General features: G+C 42.9%; 1 protein-coding gene across 2 annotated transcripts; it reads left to right on the forward strand.

Moving 5' to 3' along the window:
* The first annotated feature begins 132 nt into the window (after positions 1 to 132).
* On the forward strand, positions 133 to 20,552 carry fidipidine (coiled-coil domain-containing protein 93). Of its 2 annotated transcripts, none has more exons than XM_075680328.1 (18): positions 133 to 271; positions 1,153 to 1,254; positions 1,341 to 1,435; positions 1,513 to 1,624; positions 2,765 to 2,860; positions 3,507 to 3,581; positions 3,858 to 4,001; positions 5,344 to 5,391; positions 6,951 to 7,037; positions 7,139 to 7,231; positions 8,267 to 8,329; positions 9,093 to 9,383; positions 12,122 to 12,230; positions 15,215 to 15,297; positions 15,892 to 15,929; positions 17,666 to 17,750; positions 19,920 to 20,033; positions 20,360 to 20,552. In XM_075680328.1, the coding sequence occupies exons 1-18, from the start codon at positions 182 to 184 to the stop codon at positions 20,420 to 20,422; spliced, it is 1,788 nt and encodes a 595-aa protein (XP_075536443.1). In that variant the 5' UTR covers positions 133 to 181; the 3' UTR covers positions 20,423 to 20,552. The 2 variants fall into 2 exon arrangements, with proteins under 2 accessions (XP_075536443.1, XP_075536444.1); XM_075680329.1 differs by lacking the exon at positions 133 to 271 and adding an exon at positions 562 to 957.
* Positions 20,553 to 21,098: the final 546 nt, after the last annotated feature.

Here is a 21,098-nt window from a genome sequence, read left to right on the forward strand (position 1 = left end):
CGAAGAACGTTCGCAGCCGTTCACACACAACCAAGACAGAGAGGCTCCTGCGCGCTTCCAACGATATGTGGCATCCCACTGCTGCGCGAGACAAGTCCTTCGGAGCCGGATCTCGGTGACGTAACAGATCTGAGCGTTCACCTCTGTCGAGTGGCGCGATTGACAAGTCACACGCCTGACAATGGGTCAGCAGGCTGCCGAGTCCCGACGCGCGAGATGCACCGAGCGTTCAGGGGCCGCGCGGATGATGCCCCTTCGTCGTCGGCCGCGGGTTCGTAGTATATCAGTTACCTTTGGCCGGGAAACTCCGCACGCGCGATCTCGGGTGCAACTCTACGTCGTCTTTATCGCGCAGGCGACGCCTCGACGAGCACGTTTCTCAGGCCGTATCATTGTTTATGTTTCACTTTTACCCTCTGGTGACGAAGGGAACGCAAAAACAGACGATAGACTGCGCCCAATCAGCGCTTAGGGCTATGCTCGTGCGATGCCGCGTCCAATGGGAGCGCGGTCATCCAACACATGACCGACTTCGGTGTCGCACCATCAGCGCCGGTTCCGTTTTCCGGCCTTGCTCCGCTGGCCCGTTCGTCCACCTGCCACTATTTTTTTCTTTTATTCGTGCGGAGCATTGACATCGAGTGCTGAGTTGTCATATACGAAGTACTTGCCCTTTGGGTGTTTCGACTGTACGCCTTTGTCTTGGAACTACTCACAAGCTGAAGGCCGAGTTTCTCAACCGATCTTTTTGTTAATCTGTGGCGCCCTCAACGACAAATATCATTGTTATCAATACGAAGCGATGTTGGCGCCCTGAGGGGCGTTTGCATTGGCCGGGAGATTTGCGACTCTGACGAGTTGATCCATGTTTATAAAATCTAGATCGTTATTGTAATAAAGTCAAATCTCCCTCGCCCTGTTCATCCGTTGCACACCATGGATTCTGCACTCGTGAAGGTAACCAGAGCTTGACGCTTAGTCGAAATAATTCTGCCTATAGTTTCGTCTTGGTTATCCTAATCACTTCCTGTGGTTAATTTGCAGTGGCTTGCTATACTTTGCTCCAGTATGTTTAACACTGATGTGCTCGCGAATAAAGCAAATGCACCAAACGATTGCCTTCGTCATTATTTTGCTTCTTGTTCAATGCAGACTCAAGGCGATCAAAACGACAAGATGCAAGAAATTAGTGAGCTGCTTGTTGCGGCCGGTTACTTTCGTGCTCGAATTAAAGGAATATCGTCTTTCGATAAGGTAATAAACTGTTCTTCATTCAAGCGCCCGTTGTTATGCTTTTCCAACCGTACTGCCCTTCAGCTACTCGTTCACTGCGTGTGTAGATTGTCGGTGGCATGGCATGGGCCATAGAAGTCTGCGCTGTGGACATCGATGTCGACCTTCCATTTAATGAGAACCTCAGCATCGGTCAAAAGATGTAGGTGAAGCTCCTTTAGTAGTTTGGTAACGTGATGATTCTCGACTCCTGTCATAGGTACACTTTGTCTTTGACAGATCACTGACCGAGAAGATTGTGCGAGTGCTGCTTCGGATGAAATGTCCGCATAGGATCGAACCCCATCAGATACAGGGCTCGGACTTCGATCATATATTTCCCGTGATTCAAGTGAGTTGTTGCAATATGATAAACGTGTGCTTTTCATTTCTATATGTAGCAGCGAGAGCTGTAGGCACAAGTCGCCGGGAAGATGGGATATGACGGCTGTTCATATCTCAACCAGCCATCACAGCTAGATTAATCAAGTTAGTGTGCCCGGCCAATCACCAAATATCAACTGCACAAAATTCGCCCGTTTGCATTTCAGCATTATGTGGCGACGATCGCGCACACTGCACATCACCTGTCGTGCACACAGGCAAAAAGTGAAAATTATGCAATGTAGAGCAATTAAAAAGTTTCTCAAACTGGACGCGTGTGGTACAAAAATACAAACACATTGCTAAAGATTCAGTCATTGAGAGTCTTCATTTTCATTGAAATTGTAGTGCTGGGAGGTACACTGCCAAGCTGTTTATGCTGGGAAAATGTAATATGGACATGCATGTTAACCACAGAACTTCCTCTTTTTCTTGCTGTGTTAATTTGAGCCGCGCATGTCTAACCCACTTATAAATCCACTTATGTATATGCTGCACTTGTGGTTTGAGACGCATCCTAAGTATGTAAAGTGATAACTAGGGAGTACCATGCACATATTTCATTCAGCCCGTACGACATGCATGCCCATATATCATCGTGCCTCGTAAGTCAATTTATCATCATTGAATGCATGCTGAACTGGCACATTGCTTTGAATAAACCACTCAGCAACTCGCAACACAATAACCATTGCAAAGCTTCAAAATTTCAGTGCATTCACCAGTCTGTGTAAAATGTAATGCATTGCGCTAATAGTGGTAAAGGATTTCGGTATGTGAGAGGATGCAAGAAAAATGAACTTTTTGCAGCATCTGTGGAATGGGAAAGCACACACACACACACACACACACATATATACTGCATTGCCTACCTGCACAAACTCAGACTGCGACTTAGAATTCCAAGCTACATGCTCCAGCTTTGAAGGAAATTGGATTTTTTTAATGTCACCTGCATGCCATGAGCTTTTGCAGATGGTACTACACATCTGCGAAGAAAACTACACAAGATAATGCTGTTAACAACTTTCCTCGTCCTCCGTACACAAGTGTGCATTCTTGTAATCTGAAATATGCACCTTCTCTTCCTCCATTTCTCTTCCTTTAGTGGCTTGTGAAAAAGGCCATTGAAACAAAGGCAGAAACTGAGGACATTCACCGCGAGTATGCTGTCTACCTGTTCAATAAGACTCATGGCTCTGTCGTAAGTACCTTGCTTCTCCTGCCTATCAAAATTTGTGGTGGTGGTCTTGGGTTGTAGCAGCAGGCTCAGCTTTGGCCTGGCGACTGAAACTGGCAAATGTACCGACTCTCACAGTGCCACTAGGGCATGTTGCCACAAGTACATTAGTACTAACTAAAGTGATAAGGGGTCATATTATATTATCGATTTGTTTCAGTTTCCATTATTTTTACTCTTTGTCACTAGACACTGCCATGCTGCCATTAATAAACACAAGGTCAGCCAATTCATGTGACATATTAGAAGAAGAAAGGAAAGGAAAATGGAATGGGAATTGATACAAAGTGTAGTCTTGGTTACCTTGATTCTTATGGGATATATTGTGCATGTTCATAGGTGCGGTGTTGCTATCTCGGAGGTGCTCTTGTTTGCAAAATGCTGCAATGTAGCTTTGTGCTGGTCATACAAGTATGCTTGCTTTGCTTTATTTTGGCCTGTTCATGTTTAAGTTTGGGCTACATCTGTCTGTAGCTGCTAGCCTATATTCCTCCACTACATCATACCTCCTGCCATCCTGTCTTGGTGTCGGGAATATCTGCTTGCTTTACTATTGGCCCGCATATTCATATGAGGCCTAATAGCTTCATTCTTTTTTTTTTTCTGCAAGGATACATCTGGCAAGGATACATCTGGCAGGGTGCAGTCTGCCGCTGCCTTTTCGAATGCATATGGTATTCTACAGGTAAGTTTGTGCTCTCAGCTGCAGGGTGTCTAATCAGCTGATTGTGCACCTCTGCACGAAAACTTGTTTGAAGAACTTTGCACTCTCTTTTTTCTGTGAAAGCAGTGGTGGATGGCAGTGGTTGTGTTCTTCGAAAAGAAGCCAAACTACCTATTTTGTTCATGTTTTCATAACACCTTGTAAAGGTTTTGGGCCATGTTGCACAGCGTATCTGATGCAGGGTAATGCAATAATTTGTCCTTGTTACTTACTGTTTTTTGAAATATTGTTTTAAAGGAGCGGTACCGCCCGCGGCGTCGCTACCGCCACCATGCTCGGCACACACTGAAGACAGAAGCTGCCCAGGTTCAGGCCACTTTACTTGAGTATGGCTCTGTTGCGCATCGAATGAAGGGGCCTGAGGGCGACCAGTCCCAGCAGGTGTGTATGAAATATACCATGCCACATTTATTTATTTTTTTGCTTGGGGACAAGTAGTGCAGTTTCACCACTGCAGGTGGATTACTTGAAAAGGCAGGCATAAATTGTTAAGAAAAAATAGCATTGTTCAGTTAAAGGGGTCCTGAACCACCTCTCAGGCTTGGTGAAATAACATAGTCCGCGGGTAGCATACGCTGCTGTAAACATCTCAGCCAAGTTTTGCTGTTGCAAGTGGTGCATGGAGCTTGCAAGTGGATCTTGAAGTCACCTTTCTCTCAAACGCTCTCTTTTAAAAATAAGGTCCTGTCCTCACTTACTTCTAGGCACACTATTTCATCATCCGACGCACTATTTCGTCATTTCCTTAGACGGCTGTTATTGGCCGTTAGCTGACATCAAGCTGCGGTCAGGTCGGCTACGTAGCATAGATACCACAACTGCCGCGGGGTGCCACCACGAGTTTACTGGCTAAGCGCACTGCGGCCCGCTGAGAACAACCGCGTTTGGCTTACGTTTAGCACACCGTACGCACCAAAGGCGGAAGTCATGGCATCTACGTTAACATCCAAAATGAAATTTGAGCCGAGCACCACAGTGACATTTAGAAGGCGGAGCATTGTGGTCATGCCCCACTACGCCATAGCCTTCGCAGTGCAAGGCATTGGAAAAAGAATGGGAGCACAGCAAAGGCTGTGTTTGATTGCCAATAAATCCACTTTTGCTGAATGCATTGAAGTACTTTTTGTGACAGGATATTTCTGAAATAGCCTATTTTCACTTCATATGCCTTTCTCCACTTCAATAAAGAGTAGTTCAGGGCCCTTTTAAGTAAACAAAATTTCACTGTATTTTTAATCATTTACATTAAGAGACATGTGGCAATCATGGAATTGAAACAAGGCACTAATGTAGTCGTGTTCATTTAGCCGAAGTCTTAATGATAATGCTCGTTGCAAGGTATTCATCCCTAAAACTCATTACATTACACTTTGTCTGATATTTACATAATTACGCATCCAGCCTTGCTTGCACATCTAGCCTTGCATTATTTTCTAATTCAAACAAATAATTTGACAGAAAAAAAAATTAAGATACACTTCAAGCTCATGATTGATATGACCACTTTCTGAAACAGCAATCCGTGTCCACCAAGAGCAAATAAACTCTTGCATGCTTTAAGATGTCAAAGCATGTGTTCTTCATTAGCAAAGACCAGAATGAATTTTTGACAGCAGTCTTGTTTCTCTTTGATATAGGCAATCAAAAGGCAGGAGTGAACTTGAGTGAATTTCGGTATGTTTAACATGTTCATTTATGAAACTCAATCATTATGGTTTTGCAGGAATCTGAGGTGATTCTGAGCAACATGGCTCCTCTTGCTTCTGCAGAGGTGAGTGCTCGTCAAGCATGCAAATGTCTGTAATGTCCCAATATCTTAGTGGCCTTAGCAATCTGCTGCTGACCATAAGGTCGTGGGTGCGATTCCTTGTTGTACCCACCATCACCATAGTGGCTTAGCGGCTGTGATGTTGCGCTGCTAAGCACGAGATTGTGGAATCGAAATCCGGCTGCGGCGGCCACATTTCGATGGTGGCGAAATGCAAAAACGCCCACGTACAGTGCATTGGGGCACATTAAAGAACCCCGAGTGGTAAAATTAATCCGTAGCCTCCCCACTATGGCGTGCCTCATAATCAGATTGTTCTTTTGGCACGTAAAACCCCGGAATTTAATTTAAATTTTTTAATTCGTTGTCATGGCAGATGCATTCCTTGGGGGCAGGATGCGAAAATGCCTGTGTACCGCACCTTGGCTGCACATTAACACGTTCACTGGGACGTGGATCATGGGCAGGTGACAGCAGTTATACCCTCTGTGCGACTCTGCCGGGCTCTCTTGCATGCACAAGCAACGCCTTTGATGGAAACCAGCGGAAAGGAAAAATTCTTGTTGCTTTTAATCTGATGTGTAGTGGCACCATCTCTCTGCACCTTGAGAGGCTTTCAAAGGAGCACAACTTCCGGGTGTCTCACCGGTAGGTCACGACACACTAGAAGAATATGACAAGTGACCCACTGCTGGGCATCACGAACATGAAATGAAACTTCAAGAAGTGCTATTGCAGTGAAGGTGTTAAAAGAATTTGTCTTGCTCAAAATTAATTCAGAGTCCACAGCTATAAGCATCTGCATTGCTTTTAGTTGTTAAACCCCATCAATCAATCACCCGTATTTCCAGCATCATTATGAGAAAATTTTCATGTAAAAAGTATTTGTTCTTCAATCATCCAATCAGTATAAGGTTAGTTCCTCTCCATCGAAGCTACATTTTGACACAACAGTCATGTGAAGCATTGCCCATTCGTACTACTGTTGTATCTCAACATGACGAACAAGGATATAATGAATTATCGGATACAAATATAAAGAATCCAAATATTTTCTCACCAGTGTCAGTGTGTAATGAATTCATGCTTATAATGAATATTGGATATAAAGCAGGTATTTTCGTTATTAAATATGTCTTCGTTATAATGAGGATGAACTTAGTTGTCTTGAGTATTGTTACCTTTCTTTAGTTTTCAACACAGCTGGTGCAATAGAATCCGTCTTGAGGCATCTAAACATCAATGTCTGGGTGCAGAATAGGCTGACCTGCATAGAGCTTACAGACACAGTTACAGCTACAAAGGGCACTGAGCATGTGCTGGTGGGCTAGTTGGTTAAGCATGATTACAAAGACGGCGCCGAATAAACACTTGCTTGTCTCGTGTCTCCCTTCTTCGTGTGCTGTTTTATTCGGCGCCGTCTTTGTAATCAGCTACAAAGGGGCAACATTGTTCCAATAAGTGCAGTCAGAGTCACAGCCCGTGGAGCACTTGGCATAAAGACCTGATCTTGGTGCACAACACATCCACTCCTGAAAGGCCACTTGCTCTTGTGTGTGCAGGGGCGACTCTCTGCCAAGTCTGTGGGCAACATTGTACAGAAGCAAGCTGCTGAAGCTCGCGAAATTGCTGAAGACTTGGAGCGAAGGGTGAGCTACCTTCCTTTTGGGCTACTTGCATGCAGTGAGGTCACGTTGCTCTCTGTGGGTTGCCTAATGTTTTTTTTTTGTGCACTGCGTTGTGCTTGCAGCCAATGATCCAGATGCCTGGTGTTGCCCGGCATGCAAGGCTGCTCAGCTCTGTGCAAAAGCAGCTAGAAGCCAAAAAAGAGCTTTTGCAAAAGGTGGGTGTTTGCTGTTTTCCCTAAGCTCATACACGTAGCGAATATATTGCATTGTGCCATCAAAATGTGGAGTATACTCCTAGAGATGAACAAATTAACTTGGCATATAAGCACTTAGACAGAGCTGCATAAACAAGCTTGTTGGCCATCACAATTGAGCTAACAGGACTTAAAAAGAAATGCTCAGTAGTATCTATATCTTCGTTTGTTCTTGAACAGTGCAATGTTTTAAATGCCTAAAACAGAATATTGCATTCCACTTGACCACAATTTTCCTCATAGGCAGACCACAATAATTTACCAGTAGCTTCAGCGAATCCTTATGTGGAGTCTGTGTGCAAGAAGATGTAAAAAGGACCAAAATTATTGAAAATACTGTGAAATCTGTGTCATCATAATGATGCCATTCTTCGCTGGGTGCAGGTACGGAGTTAAGAAATTCAAGTTAGGCCTTTGTTTCTTTTGCTCCTAATCAGTACCTTCTCATTTAAAAAGTTTAGGCAGTGTTTTTGGGTAGTAAACCACAGGCGTAAACTATTTTTGTGTTTTCACTCTGATGTCCCTTCAAGCTCCATATATTTGTTAAGCATACCTCCTAATTTTAGGCCCACTTGCATTGTGCTGCAAAGGAAGGCATAGCTCATATATATATGATATATATGATAATATATATGGCAAGTTCTACTAGTCGTTTTGCAGGAGTGACCTGAATGCTTGAGCACACTCTCGGATCAGGCTAGGATATTGCATATCCAAATATGCCAGGATCTGTGATAGATAGTGATGAAAGTTGTTGCATGCACAGCTAGCAGCTGGAAACATTACATGCTGAAGACCCTGCATTTGAACATATTCTGTTGAGCAAGAGATAGCGTTTCAGCATGGAGTGAATTGATCTTGGTAACCTGAGGAAAACCTGAACTTGCTCTGAATCCACCAGTGCAAAATATATTCTTCACTGCAGAGCACTGAAACATGTTTCAGTTCAACCAGCGGTATTTATATGTAGCATTTTTGTATATTGTTTGTGGGCAGGGTCAGGACCAGCTTGAGAAGCTGCGTGAGGAGTATGAGCTGCTACAGAAGGAAGACAAAGAGGTGGGTTCCTTTCTGTCTATGTGTGAGCCCATTTACAGTTTCACATGTCTTCTTTCTGCCAGAGATAGTGATACTTTGATGCAAGACTTCAAGGGCAAAATGTTAGAAGGATAAATAAAAGGTACTTCTGAAGAAATGTATTTACCATGTTGATGTCGTAATAACTCAGTGTGCTGTTTACTGGTCAGTGGTAGCTACCACCTTCTCTACAGTTGTGTTGCACCTTGCCAACCTTATTATGTTTCACTTGTTATGTGTATGCTCTAACGTACTGTGAGCATCATCATCAAATTATAGAACGGATCTTATTACTTACTTCTCATTATCACTTGTAAGAGACCAGGCCACTTACTCTTTGAGCCAATTCATTACTTGACTGCCAAATCCATTACTGAACTGAGTTAATTACGATTTTTATATTGAGTTGAATAACTGACTTGAATAACAAGACGATTGATTGGGTTAATAAAGCATAAAATGTGATAAGGCTATGGCTCTACTGTTATTATGGCTTTACAGCTGTTTGTTTACGATTACTTGCGATATATTAATCTAGTTCCTCAAATTTGCATCAAGTCTGCTGTGCCACAGTACTGCATAGGTGATACCATCAGTGTCGCTATTTTTGACTAACAAAACGCATGTTCACTTGTTCATTCAGTAAGTCACAGTTGACTTACTCTTTGATTGGTTTACTACGTGGTTGATTGATTGATGAACTATTTTTAATTCACATTTGCATGACCATTGCTTTGTCCTGCAGGCTGAGGCTCAGCTTGAAGAAGTGCGTGTGGCTGCTAAGCGCATTGCCGAGGGTGTTGGAAGCCAGGAGCCACAGCTGGCGAAATTGTGCACGCTGCTGCGCATAAATGCTGAGTTGGCCGACCAGGAGGCTCGCTTCAGAGCCAGCTGCCGGCAAGAGATGCAGCGGCTGCAGGAGCTCGTGGCTTCTCCAGAGCCAGAGCAGGCAGCTGGCAACAATGCAGAGGACAGCCAAGTCGAGGCCCAGTGTCAGCAGGAAAGAGAGAGACTGCAACGCATGCGACTGCTGCTGGTGAGCAACCCAGAAAAAAAAAAGGCCTTTTAGTCTGTAAGTAGTTTGACAACAGAGGTTCGTTCAGATTCCCTGAGAATATAATGGGGAATACAGGCTCCACATGAGCATTTGTTGATTACTTGTGGGCTGTACTACACGTTCAGTTCTTGGGTTCTGGGTGTTCTAGGTTCACTTTGCGACTATTTTTCTTGTAGCTTGGCTGTTTCATGCTATTGCCATGAGGTTGTACATAATATTACGTGTTTATGTTTTACCAATCTTGTAAAGTTTTAGTGGTGCCACCACTAGTGCAGACTGCTATTCAACGAGTGGGCACTCCCGGCTCATGGTGCTCTACAGAATAAGCAGTGTTTCTGGTGATGATTATTGCGTAGGAAGTGTAATACAGTAAAAGCTCGTTAATTCACAACTCATTAATTGGAAATTTTGAATAATTCGAAGTAGCCGCCACAGTCTGTCCAACAATGTGTTGAAAGCAATATGTAACACATCCTGCTAATTCACACTGAAATCCGCACCGCCACCAATAATTCAAACTCCGTGCCATCGTAGATGGGGAGAGTGCTATTGCAAGGGAGCACGTTAGCAACGCTGACGTCGCCACGCAGGTCGCACAGCTTTGCTTTTTCCATCAGCGGACAGGACGATAACACCATTGCCATGCACTGTGTTTTTTGTGTATGAGCGAAAGCGTGCGAGAGGGAGCCAGCAAATGTGGCTCAATCTCACTTGCACGAGCGAGGAAGGCGGGGTGGAACGCATCCTCTCCTGTCGCGCGCGAGACACGGGGGTGACGCGAGGGAGGGACGGGGGGACGTTCTTCTCTGGCAGCTGCTGCTTATGGTGCGGCCAAGCGGGCGTCGTATCTTGAAAGCGATCTGCGATCTGTTAATTTAGTTAGTCAGTGAATGTTTACAAGTTTATACGGCCGATAAAACTACTATCCTTACTTCATATAGCTATCTGCTAATTTGCTATCGCAATTGATGCTTCGATTTTCGGGCGATACGGTGAAATTTTTTTTTTCTCCGTGCCAGTCAGCGCGACGAATGCACAAATGGTCTCAACGTCGGGCACGTCGGACCACGTTGGCCATGCCAGTGCTTTGAAATATCAATGTTGTTCACGCCAATGTGACGTAGCATGTGTGTGCGTGTGCTCACGCCACGTTGGGACTTAACCGAGCGATTTTTTTCTCTGACTTTCATTAGTTCGAATTTTGTATTATTAGAATTTTCATAGCATCCTCGCGGAATTCGAATTAACAAGCGTTTACTGTATGCAATGTGTTAAGTATGTAAATGTGGCTCTTTTGGGGCCACAATGACCACTTAATAAATAAGGAATAAAGGCCCATAATCGCATCGCACACAATGCTGCCAATCCAACTGAGCTTTTGCTTGGACCACTATTTTGTAGCAAAGCCTTTTTCAGTGCTAATGCGATTTCATACTTTTTGAAATCGTGAGTGGTCAGAGTGATGCTTCACCCCTGGGTGGATCGTTGAATGGGACCAATCACATACGCGAAAAGAGAGAGAAGGCATTAGCATGTTAAAAGGTATCACTACTATATAGTGGCCTTGCATTTATCTTATTTTCTTTTTTCTGGTCAAAGGGCTTCTAAATAAACAAATAGATACCCTTGCAAAATTATTCCCTAAGGTAAGTATTAGAAATCATCTAAATCATATAAATAGCTACATTATAGGTTAGTCTACTTGACTGTGCCCTCAGCTTGACATTGACCCAAATCATGTACTCGTTCAACTGGTTTCATAGAAGTTATAAGAGTGTAAAAGTAAGAAAAAAAATTGAGATCTCCTTGTAGCCTTGGTGGGCAACATTCTATATTGAAGTCGGGTACTTCTGTCCCTCGTCACATGATTACCTAGCAACATAAGGTGTATATTTTGTGGTGTCTGTTGGAAAACTTTTAGAGACAGCTGCATGCGAGTTGAAGGTGACATTTTGAAATTGTCATGTGTTCACTGGTTGCAACTAATCGCAAGACATGGTGCAATGCCCATGTTCTTGTTGTAACGAGAAGAAAGGGGGTTAACGAGGGGCCTGGTCTTTATTAAGAATATCATGAGAAGCCAACAAACAAAGACACCAAGGACAACATAGGGCAAATTACTTCTGCTTACTAAATCAATTAAATATATGATAAATTAATGGCAATGAAAGTGGATGAAAAAAGAACTTGCCGCAGGTGGGGAATGATCCCACGCCTTCGCATGCATAATGCGAAGATGTGGGATCATTCCCCACCAGCGACAAGTTATTTTTTCATCCACTTTCATTGCCATTAATTTATCATATATTTAATTCATTTAGTAAGCAGAAGTAATTTGCCCTATGTTGTCCTTGGTGTGTTTGTTTGTTGAGTTCTCATGATATGTTCTTGTTGTATGGCACAGTCTACTCTGACTCACACTCATAAAACAACAAAATTCTATCATATTAGCATGCACTTGTTTTACAGAGCTTAATGCTTACATTTTTCTCAAACCTCCTGCTCTTGTGGTTTCTCTGCTTGGATAGTGTGACATAACTACAGCTCAGTTGGGCCAGTCCTATTTATGACTGTAAAATATATAAGTGTTCTTTTTGTAATTTGCAGTACCTTTCGCCTCTAAGTGTTGGGCACCTTGGTGCCTTGCGTGATTTTTCTTTGGTTGAAGGTCAAGAAAGCAGCGCTTGAGAAACTGTTTCTCTTGCCTGGGTGTGCAGGCTAAGAAGAACAGGGAGATTGCAGCCATTCAAAGGAAGATTGATGAAGTGCCATCCCGTGCAGAGTTGAATCAGTATCAACGTCGTTTCGTTGAACTGTACGGCCAAGGTGAGTGTATGGGATGTCACTGAGGCCTTGCAAGGATTTGCATTGAGATCCTGACTAGTGATTTATAGTAGCCATACTGCCGAACTTTAAGGAATTACGTTAACAGGCAGACACACTAGCAAGAATTCATTTGAGAGGCTCGCATGAATAACATTCACCAAAAATTCAGATATACCAAGTACAGTACCTCGATATAAGTACTTCGATATAACGAAGTATTTAACTTTGCATAACCTCTTGTTCAGAGAACACCATGCATTTAGAACCTCAAAATAACGAAGTGTGTTTGTATGCCAATTCAATATAACGAAATTTCACTGCGGCTGCAAAGGTATGCCGAGACAATAAATGGAAACTTACGCAGACGCAGACGGTTAAATGATTGAATTACAAGATGTTGTTGGCAAATGCGCCTCTCAGATCACGTGCCGCATGACGAGAGCAACCGCCAAACTGAAGCCGCATCATGTTCCGTATGAAGTTCACGTACGATAAGATCTGATCTTGCCCCGCACACTGCGTGCTTTAGGTGCGAGTGAAAGTGTGCGAAGGTGAGAGAAAGAGATGGTGGCTTCACGAGTTCTGCCTTCCTGCATGAGCAAAAGGAAAGAGGGGCAGGGGAGTGAGTTGTCGTAACGCATTCAAGCGTGCGGGAGGGGGCGCGGAGCGGGGGTGAGATAAATTGGTGCGCATCTCAGTTGTGGCTGCACATGGCTGTAAGCGCGGCTGAGTGCATACGCAGCCGCGCACCCTGCTTTAGAGGTAATTTGCCACGTATGCAAAGAGTGGGCATGCCGAAAGGGCGTGGAACCATGTAAGCTGTATTACTGCGCATTTGGTATTGGAGGTTGAGTACTCTCAAGGTTTGGTGACCTGTTGGAGCAAGAGGCTGACAAAGCATTCGCTTCCCGCTGCCGGTGCTTTTCCTGATAGCGTCAACCCAGTGTGAGCGATGCCATCAGCCGCAGGGTGCGTTATGCACGTGAAAGCGTGGCTGGCTTCGCTTAATTCGTACTGCTGAGAAGATACAAAGAGGTTAAAGAAAAACTGCTGGAGTGGAAACTATGTCCAAAGGTGAAGCGACACAGGAGGGGCACGATACAACTATAAATAAACGATAAAAAGGATGAAGAATTGCTTTTTGCACACTTCCCACAAGTTAATCAACCTCCTTGGTTAATCATGGCTTATTTTACCAGACAGATACTTATCTACGTGTATCTCTGTATTACTGGTTTTAGAGTGAAATCTGAACATCTTGGCATCCTGTATTGGGGAGAACGTCATCAATATTCAGAATAAATTGCTATTTTCATTGGGAACAACCAGCTTTTATTTTCTAATTTGCCTGGCATTACAATAACAGAGCCAAATCACTTAATCTGTAAGCGGACACCACCTCACAAGGCTCTATTTCAGGTGAAGGAGGGGCAAGCATTGGCTTCACCTTTTCCAGTAAGAAGCTATGGGAGCGTCCAGTCCAGCAGCTTTTCTTTAACCTCCTTGAGAAGATATCGTCAGCATATGTGGCCTGAAACAATATAATTTGTCGCCGACTCCCAAATTTATCAAAATGAATTGTTTTCTCATTCAAATTTGCTTTTTCGATTGCCCGATAATACGAAAAATGATGCGGCTCCTTTCTGTGTAAGAAAAATGTATCGGCGGCTGTAGTTATTTGCAAGAAAGTTTTAATTTCAAGTCAACAAAATTTTGGTGTGACGAAGCAAATTGCCGATTTTACCGACTTCGTTATATAGAGGTTTAACTGTGTTACTTGCCTTCAGATTCGGCTTCACGGCATTGCATAGTGTGCTGCCGTGAAGCCAACTTTTGCTGGCAAAGTTTGCATTCAATTGCGCTTCTCATTGCTGTGAAGTTGCACTGCGCTGTAGGAACGGTGTGGATTCAACATATGAAAGAAAAGTTTCCTGGAGATTTGCATTGCACTGGAAGCTCTGCCAAGTTGCCTTTCAAAAAGTTTGAATGTTGTAGGCAATAATTTTGATAGGTTATACGCTCACATCAAAAAAAAAAAAAAAAAGGAAAAGTTAGGGTTTTGTTTGGGGTAATGGGGTTATAAGATCCTTATCATTATTATGAAACTTTTTACAGTTGACAGCAGCGCCGGAACACCCAACCTAGTGATCAGAGGAAGCGAAATTGGAAAGGCACAGCTTACATTTGTGATTATACTTCAGATCGCTTACCCTAAGGCAAGGGTGGATTTTACTTCAGATTGCTTACCATAAAGCAAAGGTGCCCAATATATGCAAATGGTAAATAAACTGTGCTAACCATGGTACAATGATTCGGCAGGGTTGCACTTAACCATGGCAGCATGAACATGCCCAGGATTGGGCTTTGGGCTGGGCAAATCTCAGTAGGTAACACTCAGGCTAGCGATGAAGCACAGGTCCACCTTTTCACATTTTGAATGTTGTTTCATTTCCTCCATAGCCTTAGCAGCTGGTCCCAGCGAAAGTGGTGTGATCATTGAAGAAATTCGCAGCACCATCTGGCTGATGCTGTGTGTTTAGATACAATGGTAGGCCGTACATGCGAAAATATATCAGTGCTTCAAAATTATAGAAATTTGGCCTATGATAGGAATTTGGCCTAAGAGTCTTGAATCTTAGATGGTGTTAACAGAGGAAGATATATTGAGCAGATAAGTACCAGATGCAGTTTATCATAATGATATCCCGTTGTTACGATCTTTATAGCTGCTAATAACTTGTGCTTTTAATTTTCTGATTTCTGTTTGGTGTATATCATCATCTTCATTAATCTGCCTTCCATGCATGTGTTTTTGTCCATCACTCACGCCTCTTTGTAATGCCAAATGGCCCTGAGAGTAAACAAATGAAGTGAAATAAAATGATAGACTGAAAAATAAACGCCGAGTCAGAAATGTATTGAGCACATTACATGGCACATATTGAACAGGAACTGAACTGTTTTCTGTCTTCACTCCCTGACAGTGGCAGCTACGCACCGAGAAACAAAGCAGTTCTTCACACTCTACAACACCTTGGATGACATTCGCATGTACTTGGACAAAGAGGTATGTGTTGGGGCTTGGGCCTTGGGTAATTCATTATAAAATTTCTGGTAATGTAAAAAATGAACGGAGGCAGGCAAAGCACACCAACACAGTGCTGTTTGTCAATTGCTTTTGTTCAGTTTTGGTCTATTAGTATATCTACTAATCGAAAGGTACACACTCAACATGTCCGTCTATGTTGCAGACAGCTTGTTGCCTAGTGCTGCCAAACTTCTTTAAAAACATTTGTTAACGCTGTTTCCTAATATTATATATCCATGTACGATATACATTGCGTAGCAGTATTTGTTTCTCTAGTACCACATTTATGTGTGCTAAAAATAAAATCTGTTACAGTTTTTCTGAAAAATAACTATGCCTCAATTTGGCGTAGCTGAACCTATACATGGAGTTTGCCTATATGTTAAGTTTGCCAGTCCATGGCATCCATGGTGTGTGGAATAACCCTCGTTGTGTTTGGCTACAGTTTAAGCATTGTCTCGTATTTGGAGTTGGACTTGCACGCATAAATTCATGGTATTTGGTTTAGAGACATTGGTGAGTAGCACAGTTAGCTATTCATTGATACCTTTGTATTGTCTGCTGCTGTTTCAGATTGGCCTACTTAACTCAGTGCTGGAAAACTTCACAGAGTAAGTTTAGTATGCAGTAAGCTTGCACATTGTTCAAATATCAGCTAAAGATTGACGTTAATCTATATGAATCTGCATCTCTCAGTGCTCAGTGTACACTTGTCAATTTATTTTGGCCTTAAACATTGTCTCTACACCTCTGCTTGCAAGTGTCAAGAATGCTTTATGGAAATATGCAGTCTATCCTCTGGTTCGTTCTGAAAAATTTATCGCTCAGTACAGTCTGATTAGGCAAGATTCTTTCACTATAGAATCGGTGATAGCATTCAGGAGTCTTCCAATGCATGTAGGCACGTCTTGTGCCGAGCGATAACCTTGTGAGAGTGATTAGCCGACGAAAAAAGATCACAAGAAAAAGATTAATAATGTGCATGTGTCAGTACTATAACAGAAGTGAGCGGCTGTAACTGAACAGACTTTGCTGCAGTGATTATGCATGCCATTTACATTGCATTGCCTGTGAAGTTGTTAAATTCTTCAACCAAAAAGTGGGATTTAGAGTGTTGAAGTAGCCATTATCTGCAGAAGATTGCAAACGAGTGTGATATTCACATTTGACAGGAATTATGCGTCTTAGAATGCACAAGTTACCTGAAAAGAACGCAAGACATAATATGCTTTGATAACACCTGGCCAGACCTTAGGTATCTCTGGCAGATTAGTTCCACTGTTTCTTGTGACATATCTTCATTATTATTTATAAAGTATTTTATTATCTTGCTATTCAAACATATAGCACTCTAAACTTGTTGGCGGTTTCGAATAAAGTTTTGTTTTACTAAACACTGAAAATTAAACAATACAATGAGTAATCATTGCGTACACTTGTAATCTGTTTTTAGTGCATATGCGCTAAGAGCTTCAATAATATATCTGTTTGTTACCTTAAAAGGTGTGTTGGCTCCAAGGTCTTGCATAGAAAGCCACGTATGCGACCATTTAGTATAAGCCACTTCTATTGCTCTCACTAGTGATATTGAAGTCACAGGTACACAATTACTGAAGCAAATAATTTTTTACAGCGTGATGTCTGTTCTCAGAATCGTGGAAGATGGTACAATTGCACAATATGTCAGTACAGACATGGAAATTCAAATCTTGAACAGTCCTAGTGTAAATACAATAAGCTGCGGTTAAGCGCCATGAAAAGTGCCATTGTATGCAATATGTAAACAAAACACTGAAATGAAAGACATCGGGCATTTTTAGGAATAATCATTTTGCTTTGTGATTTGATATTGTTAATAAGACTGATAAAAACAAAATAGAGGAAATTTTAACTTTCTGTTGTTTATTCATTATGTCAACTTGTGATGAACTTAAGGCATCACTGGTTGAGAAAAACTGGATCCTATAAGTGTTGATGAGGCTGTATTGTCACTAAGAGGGCCCTCAGTTAACGAAATAAAGCTTAGCTGCGTTTTAAACAACCTTTGTCATGCTGCAGGTTGCTGTGAAATGACAATCGAAGATGCCTTTAGTGAACTAATGGCGTTTCTATGGATGACATACATTTAAGGCATTGTGTATATTTTGCCTGTGCTATACATAAAAAAGGATTGGTTCATGTAGCCACAATACCAATGTTGAATAATATCAGGGAAACTGTGATAATAAGGCTAGAGAAGGGAGTGACAGTGTGTACATCTCAAAACTACCACAACGTTTATCGAAGGCAGTGACATTTCTGTGGCGCTTGTCCCTGCAAAGAGTGAGTGTTTTCTGTGCGCTTGCAGAGCCATGTCAAACCCTGCAGCGAAAGACCAGTTCCTGGCACAGTTTGAGCAGATTGTTGAAGGCGTGAAGCAGAACCGGCTAAAGGTATGTCCTAGTTACTGGGCCTCTTCGATTTTTGGAGTTCTGACAGCCTGCTGCCCGCTAGTTCTGGTACTAATAGGAAGTCACACGGGCTGGTATCCATAGACAACTCAAAGCTGCCGTAAGTTTGCAAAATGAAACGCTGAGACAGCTGGCCGCGGGATAGGCACAAACATGCTACCAGCATAGCAGCAGCTGGCATGTGCTTAGTGTAGCCAGCCCATTTATGCGTTTCCAGCTTTCAAATATGTAGTTGCATTCATGAATGTGGTCACTTTTGCTAGATTTCACACTAGTCGACAAAGGACACGCACTGGGCATGTCACTTTGCACAGTGCAACAAACGGCCTCCGACGCCTCCGATGCCAGGACTCAAAATCGCACGTAAGTGATCACGAGAAGGATCGCTCGAAGGTACCTCCTTGCAGTGATTCCGTCAGCTACGGGTGACATTAATGAGTTGGCGTTTTGTCGTCATTTGACAAGACATGAAAAAGCAGGATATTGGGTACGTTGTATACGCATAAAATTTCGTGCCGACATGCTTGAATTCGATTTCAGAAAGTTTGTTTCAGCTAATGGTGCTTCTATTCTGCCCCTGTGCTGAAGGAGCTGAGGCTGCGGTTAGCATATGAGAATGTACGCCACCTGTGACCAGCACAAGAAGTGTCATATGAAAAATAGTATTGGTGGATCATGAGAGCAGTAAGCTAGTACGTGTAGCCATTGCTCAACCAGTGCATTCCTTTAACATCAACGGCCTATAGTTAAAACACATACGTTTTCGAGCTGCCACCCAAGCATACGATGGAGAGACGGAGCGAACACGTGCTAGCTGCAACACCTTTGCTAACTGCAGAAAAAGGAAATATTCACGCATACACGTGAGAGATGTGAAAAGGTATACCACCAGAGAAAGATCAACCAAAAGGCACTGTAATGTGTGGGAAAGAGCGTCTACAACTTCGCAGAGAACAACTTGCGTGAAACATGATGCAGATAGCATGCACAAATGATTGAGAGCACGGAGCGCTGTTCGCGGCTGGGAAAAAGCCTTCACGACACACACACACACACAATCAAAAGAAAGCTTCAAATAGTTCACTGCTGCTTGTATGGCATCGCCTCGCAAGGTGGTATGGCGTGTTAGAACCTCAAAAAGATAACGCTAGAAGTAATGCAATCCGAAGGTGACTAGCCAGCTCGCTGAGCGAGGTAAGAGTCCTCAAGCACCCGCGTTACAATCCGTCAAGTCCCTACAAAGTTGGAGGTGAGAGCTCATCGCCTTTTCTTGTCATCTGCTGGCCAGAGAACTTCCAGAGAGAAGCCAGACCAAAATCATCCTGGCTGGTTCTGGCAGCCTGCGGGTAGCCAGAACTGTCCAGCCCGAGTAAAACGGACGTGTAGCGGAAGTGCGTCGCGCGGTGGCCGGAACAACTTGAGAAAAGTGAAGGCACTCTGGGGCTGACTATGGGTGGCGGCAGGCAGCCAGAAGTGGAAAATCAAAGAGGCCCACTGTTATCTCAACTCCACCCACTATGCTATGCTATCGTAGACATGAGAAATACAAACGAGTTAGGGCAAACTATATTACCATCCTTCTTTTCTGTTTTCGCCAATACCTGTAATATTGGCATGATTTCAGTCCGTACACTTAGTGTGAAGCCGTATGTCATCTCTGGCGCCTAAATATGTGGCAGTTCGAGATCATGCTATTTAGTTATTAATTGTGAAAGGTGTTCTACTTTGTGATTTCTTTGCATCTCATTTGCCCATGTGTTACATTTACCAAAATAGTGCTCGCAGGTTTATACACTTGGCTGGTATTTGCTTGGTCACCCTGGGTAAGATTACTTTTCCACCTTGCTGATTTCACCATTATGGCGTTAATGAGCCATTTGCTGCAGTTGTAGTGTGTGCGATCTGGGGGAGAGCTGTGTGCTTAGTAAGTAAACCATGAAAAATTATGAATGCAGTCAAAATTAACAATGAACAATTTGGGCAATTTCGACTTATTCTTTGAGGGTACCAGGTGCACAATAACTTAGCATGTGTCATTATTGGCGTTAAAATCGTTTCTCTTGCGGGCCTCTACAAAAAAGTTGGTGTTGGGGTACACCTATTCAGGCATAAGTAAGCATCCCATCCACAATGTTCCTGTTGCTGTCACAGGTGGAGAAGAAAAGACAGGAGGCCAAGATGTCACGTGACAGACTGCATGATAGCCTCCTCGAGTTGGTGGACAAGCAGAGGCTCTACTTCCGCACAGTCAAAGAGTTCAAGGAGGTACACCGTCTTCACTGCGCTGCTCGCTTGTGTTGCTTTTCTGTTGTACTTTTCTGCAATGATTGCTGTTGTTGGCTCGTAACATGCTAGGATACTTTCAGAGTTGGCTGTGGCAATGTCTGTCACAATATGTTTCGTGGTTCTGTTTAAACTATGGTCATGCTTATTAAATGGAATTCAGATAGTCACTTGAATCCCAACTGCATGGAAGCTGTGTAGTGCTTGCACAGAAAAGATTCATTCAAACTACCATGCCTTGCACAGTGAACGTGTGTTATGAAGCTTTGAGTTGTTATAATTTTTTTTTCACTTTTTCTCTTGTGTAGGAATGCCGGAAGAATGAAGTCCTCGTTGGGAAACTGAAAGAATCATCAGGGAAGCAGCGATGATGGTTTATACCTTCCTTGAGCTTGCTGCGATGTCTGCAAGAATGTCGCACATTCCATAGGCCATTTTTTCTTTTCTTGCATCTTCTAGGTATAATAAAGGATGATATGTGCATACAGCATAAATAATTGTGTAGCTGGATCTATTTGTGCCTTACACATAGATGCAAAATGTGTATGCATGTGTATATAGCAAACTGATGCATTCATGTTACACCTGGTGTTAGCTAATGGCTACAAAATATTTAACAGGTTCTGAGACCTGGTACCATCGCAGCAAAAAGCAGTAGCCAATTGTTATATTAAAAGGGACATGCAGACAGCCACATACCATTTCGAAAGTCTATTCTCTGATAAAAAGATTTTGTAGATCTGTGCTGTCAGAATTGGTGGATGCAAATCTTTTTGACAACTTCCATCACACTTTCAGTACTGGGATGCTTTTGGTGTCTTGGTGCAGGTAAAATTGCGAGTAAAGGTACATGTACTATATGAAACTTAATGCTAGACATTTAAAGGGACACTAAATTGAAAAATGATGTCTTCTGCATCAGCAAATTACCCTTCTACAACACCAAAAACACCACTCTCACGCCAGAAAAAGCGCAAGAACGAAATACGGGTGGCAATGCCTACTTAAGTTCCCGCACCTGGTGGGTGTGACGTCATGGATTTTTAT

The sequence above is a fragment of the Dermacentor variabilis genome, chromosome 2 (genome assembly GCF_050947875.1).
Source record: "Dermacentor variabilis isolate Ectoservices chromosome 2, ASM5094787v1, whole genome shotgun sequence".
Lineage (NCBI taxonomy): Eukaryota > Metazoa > Arthropoda > Arachnida > Ixodida > Ixodidae > Dermacentor > Dermacentor variabilis.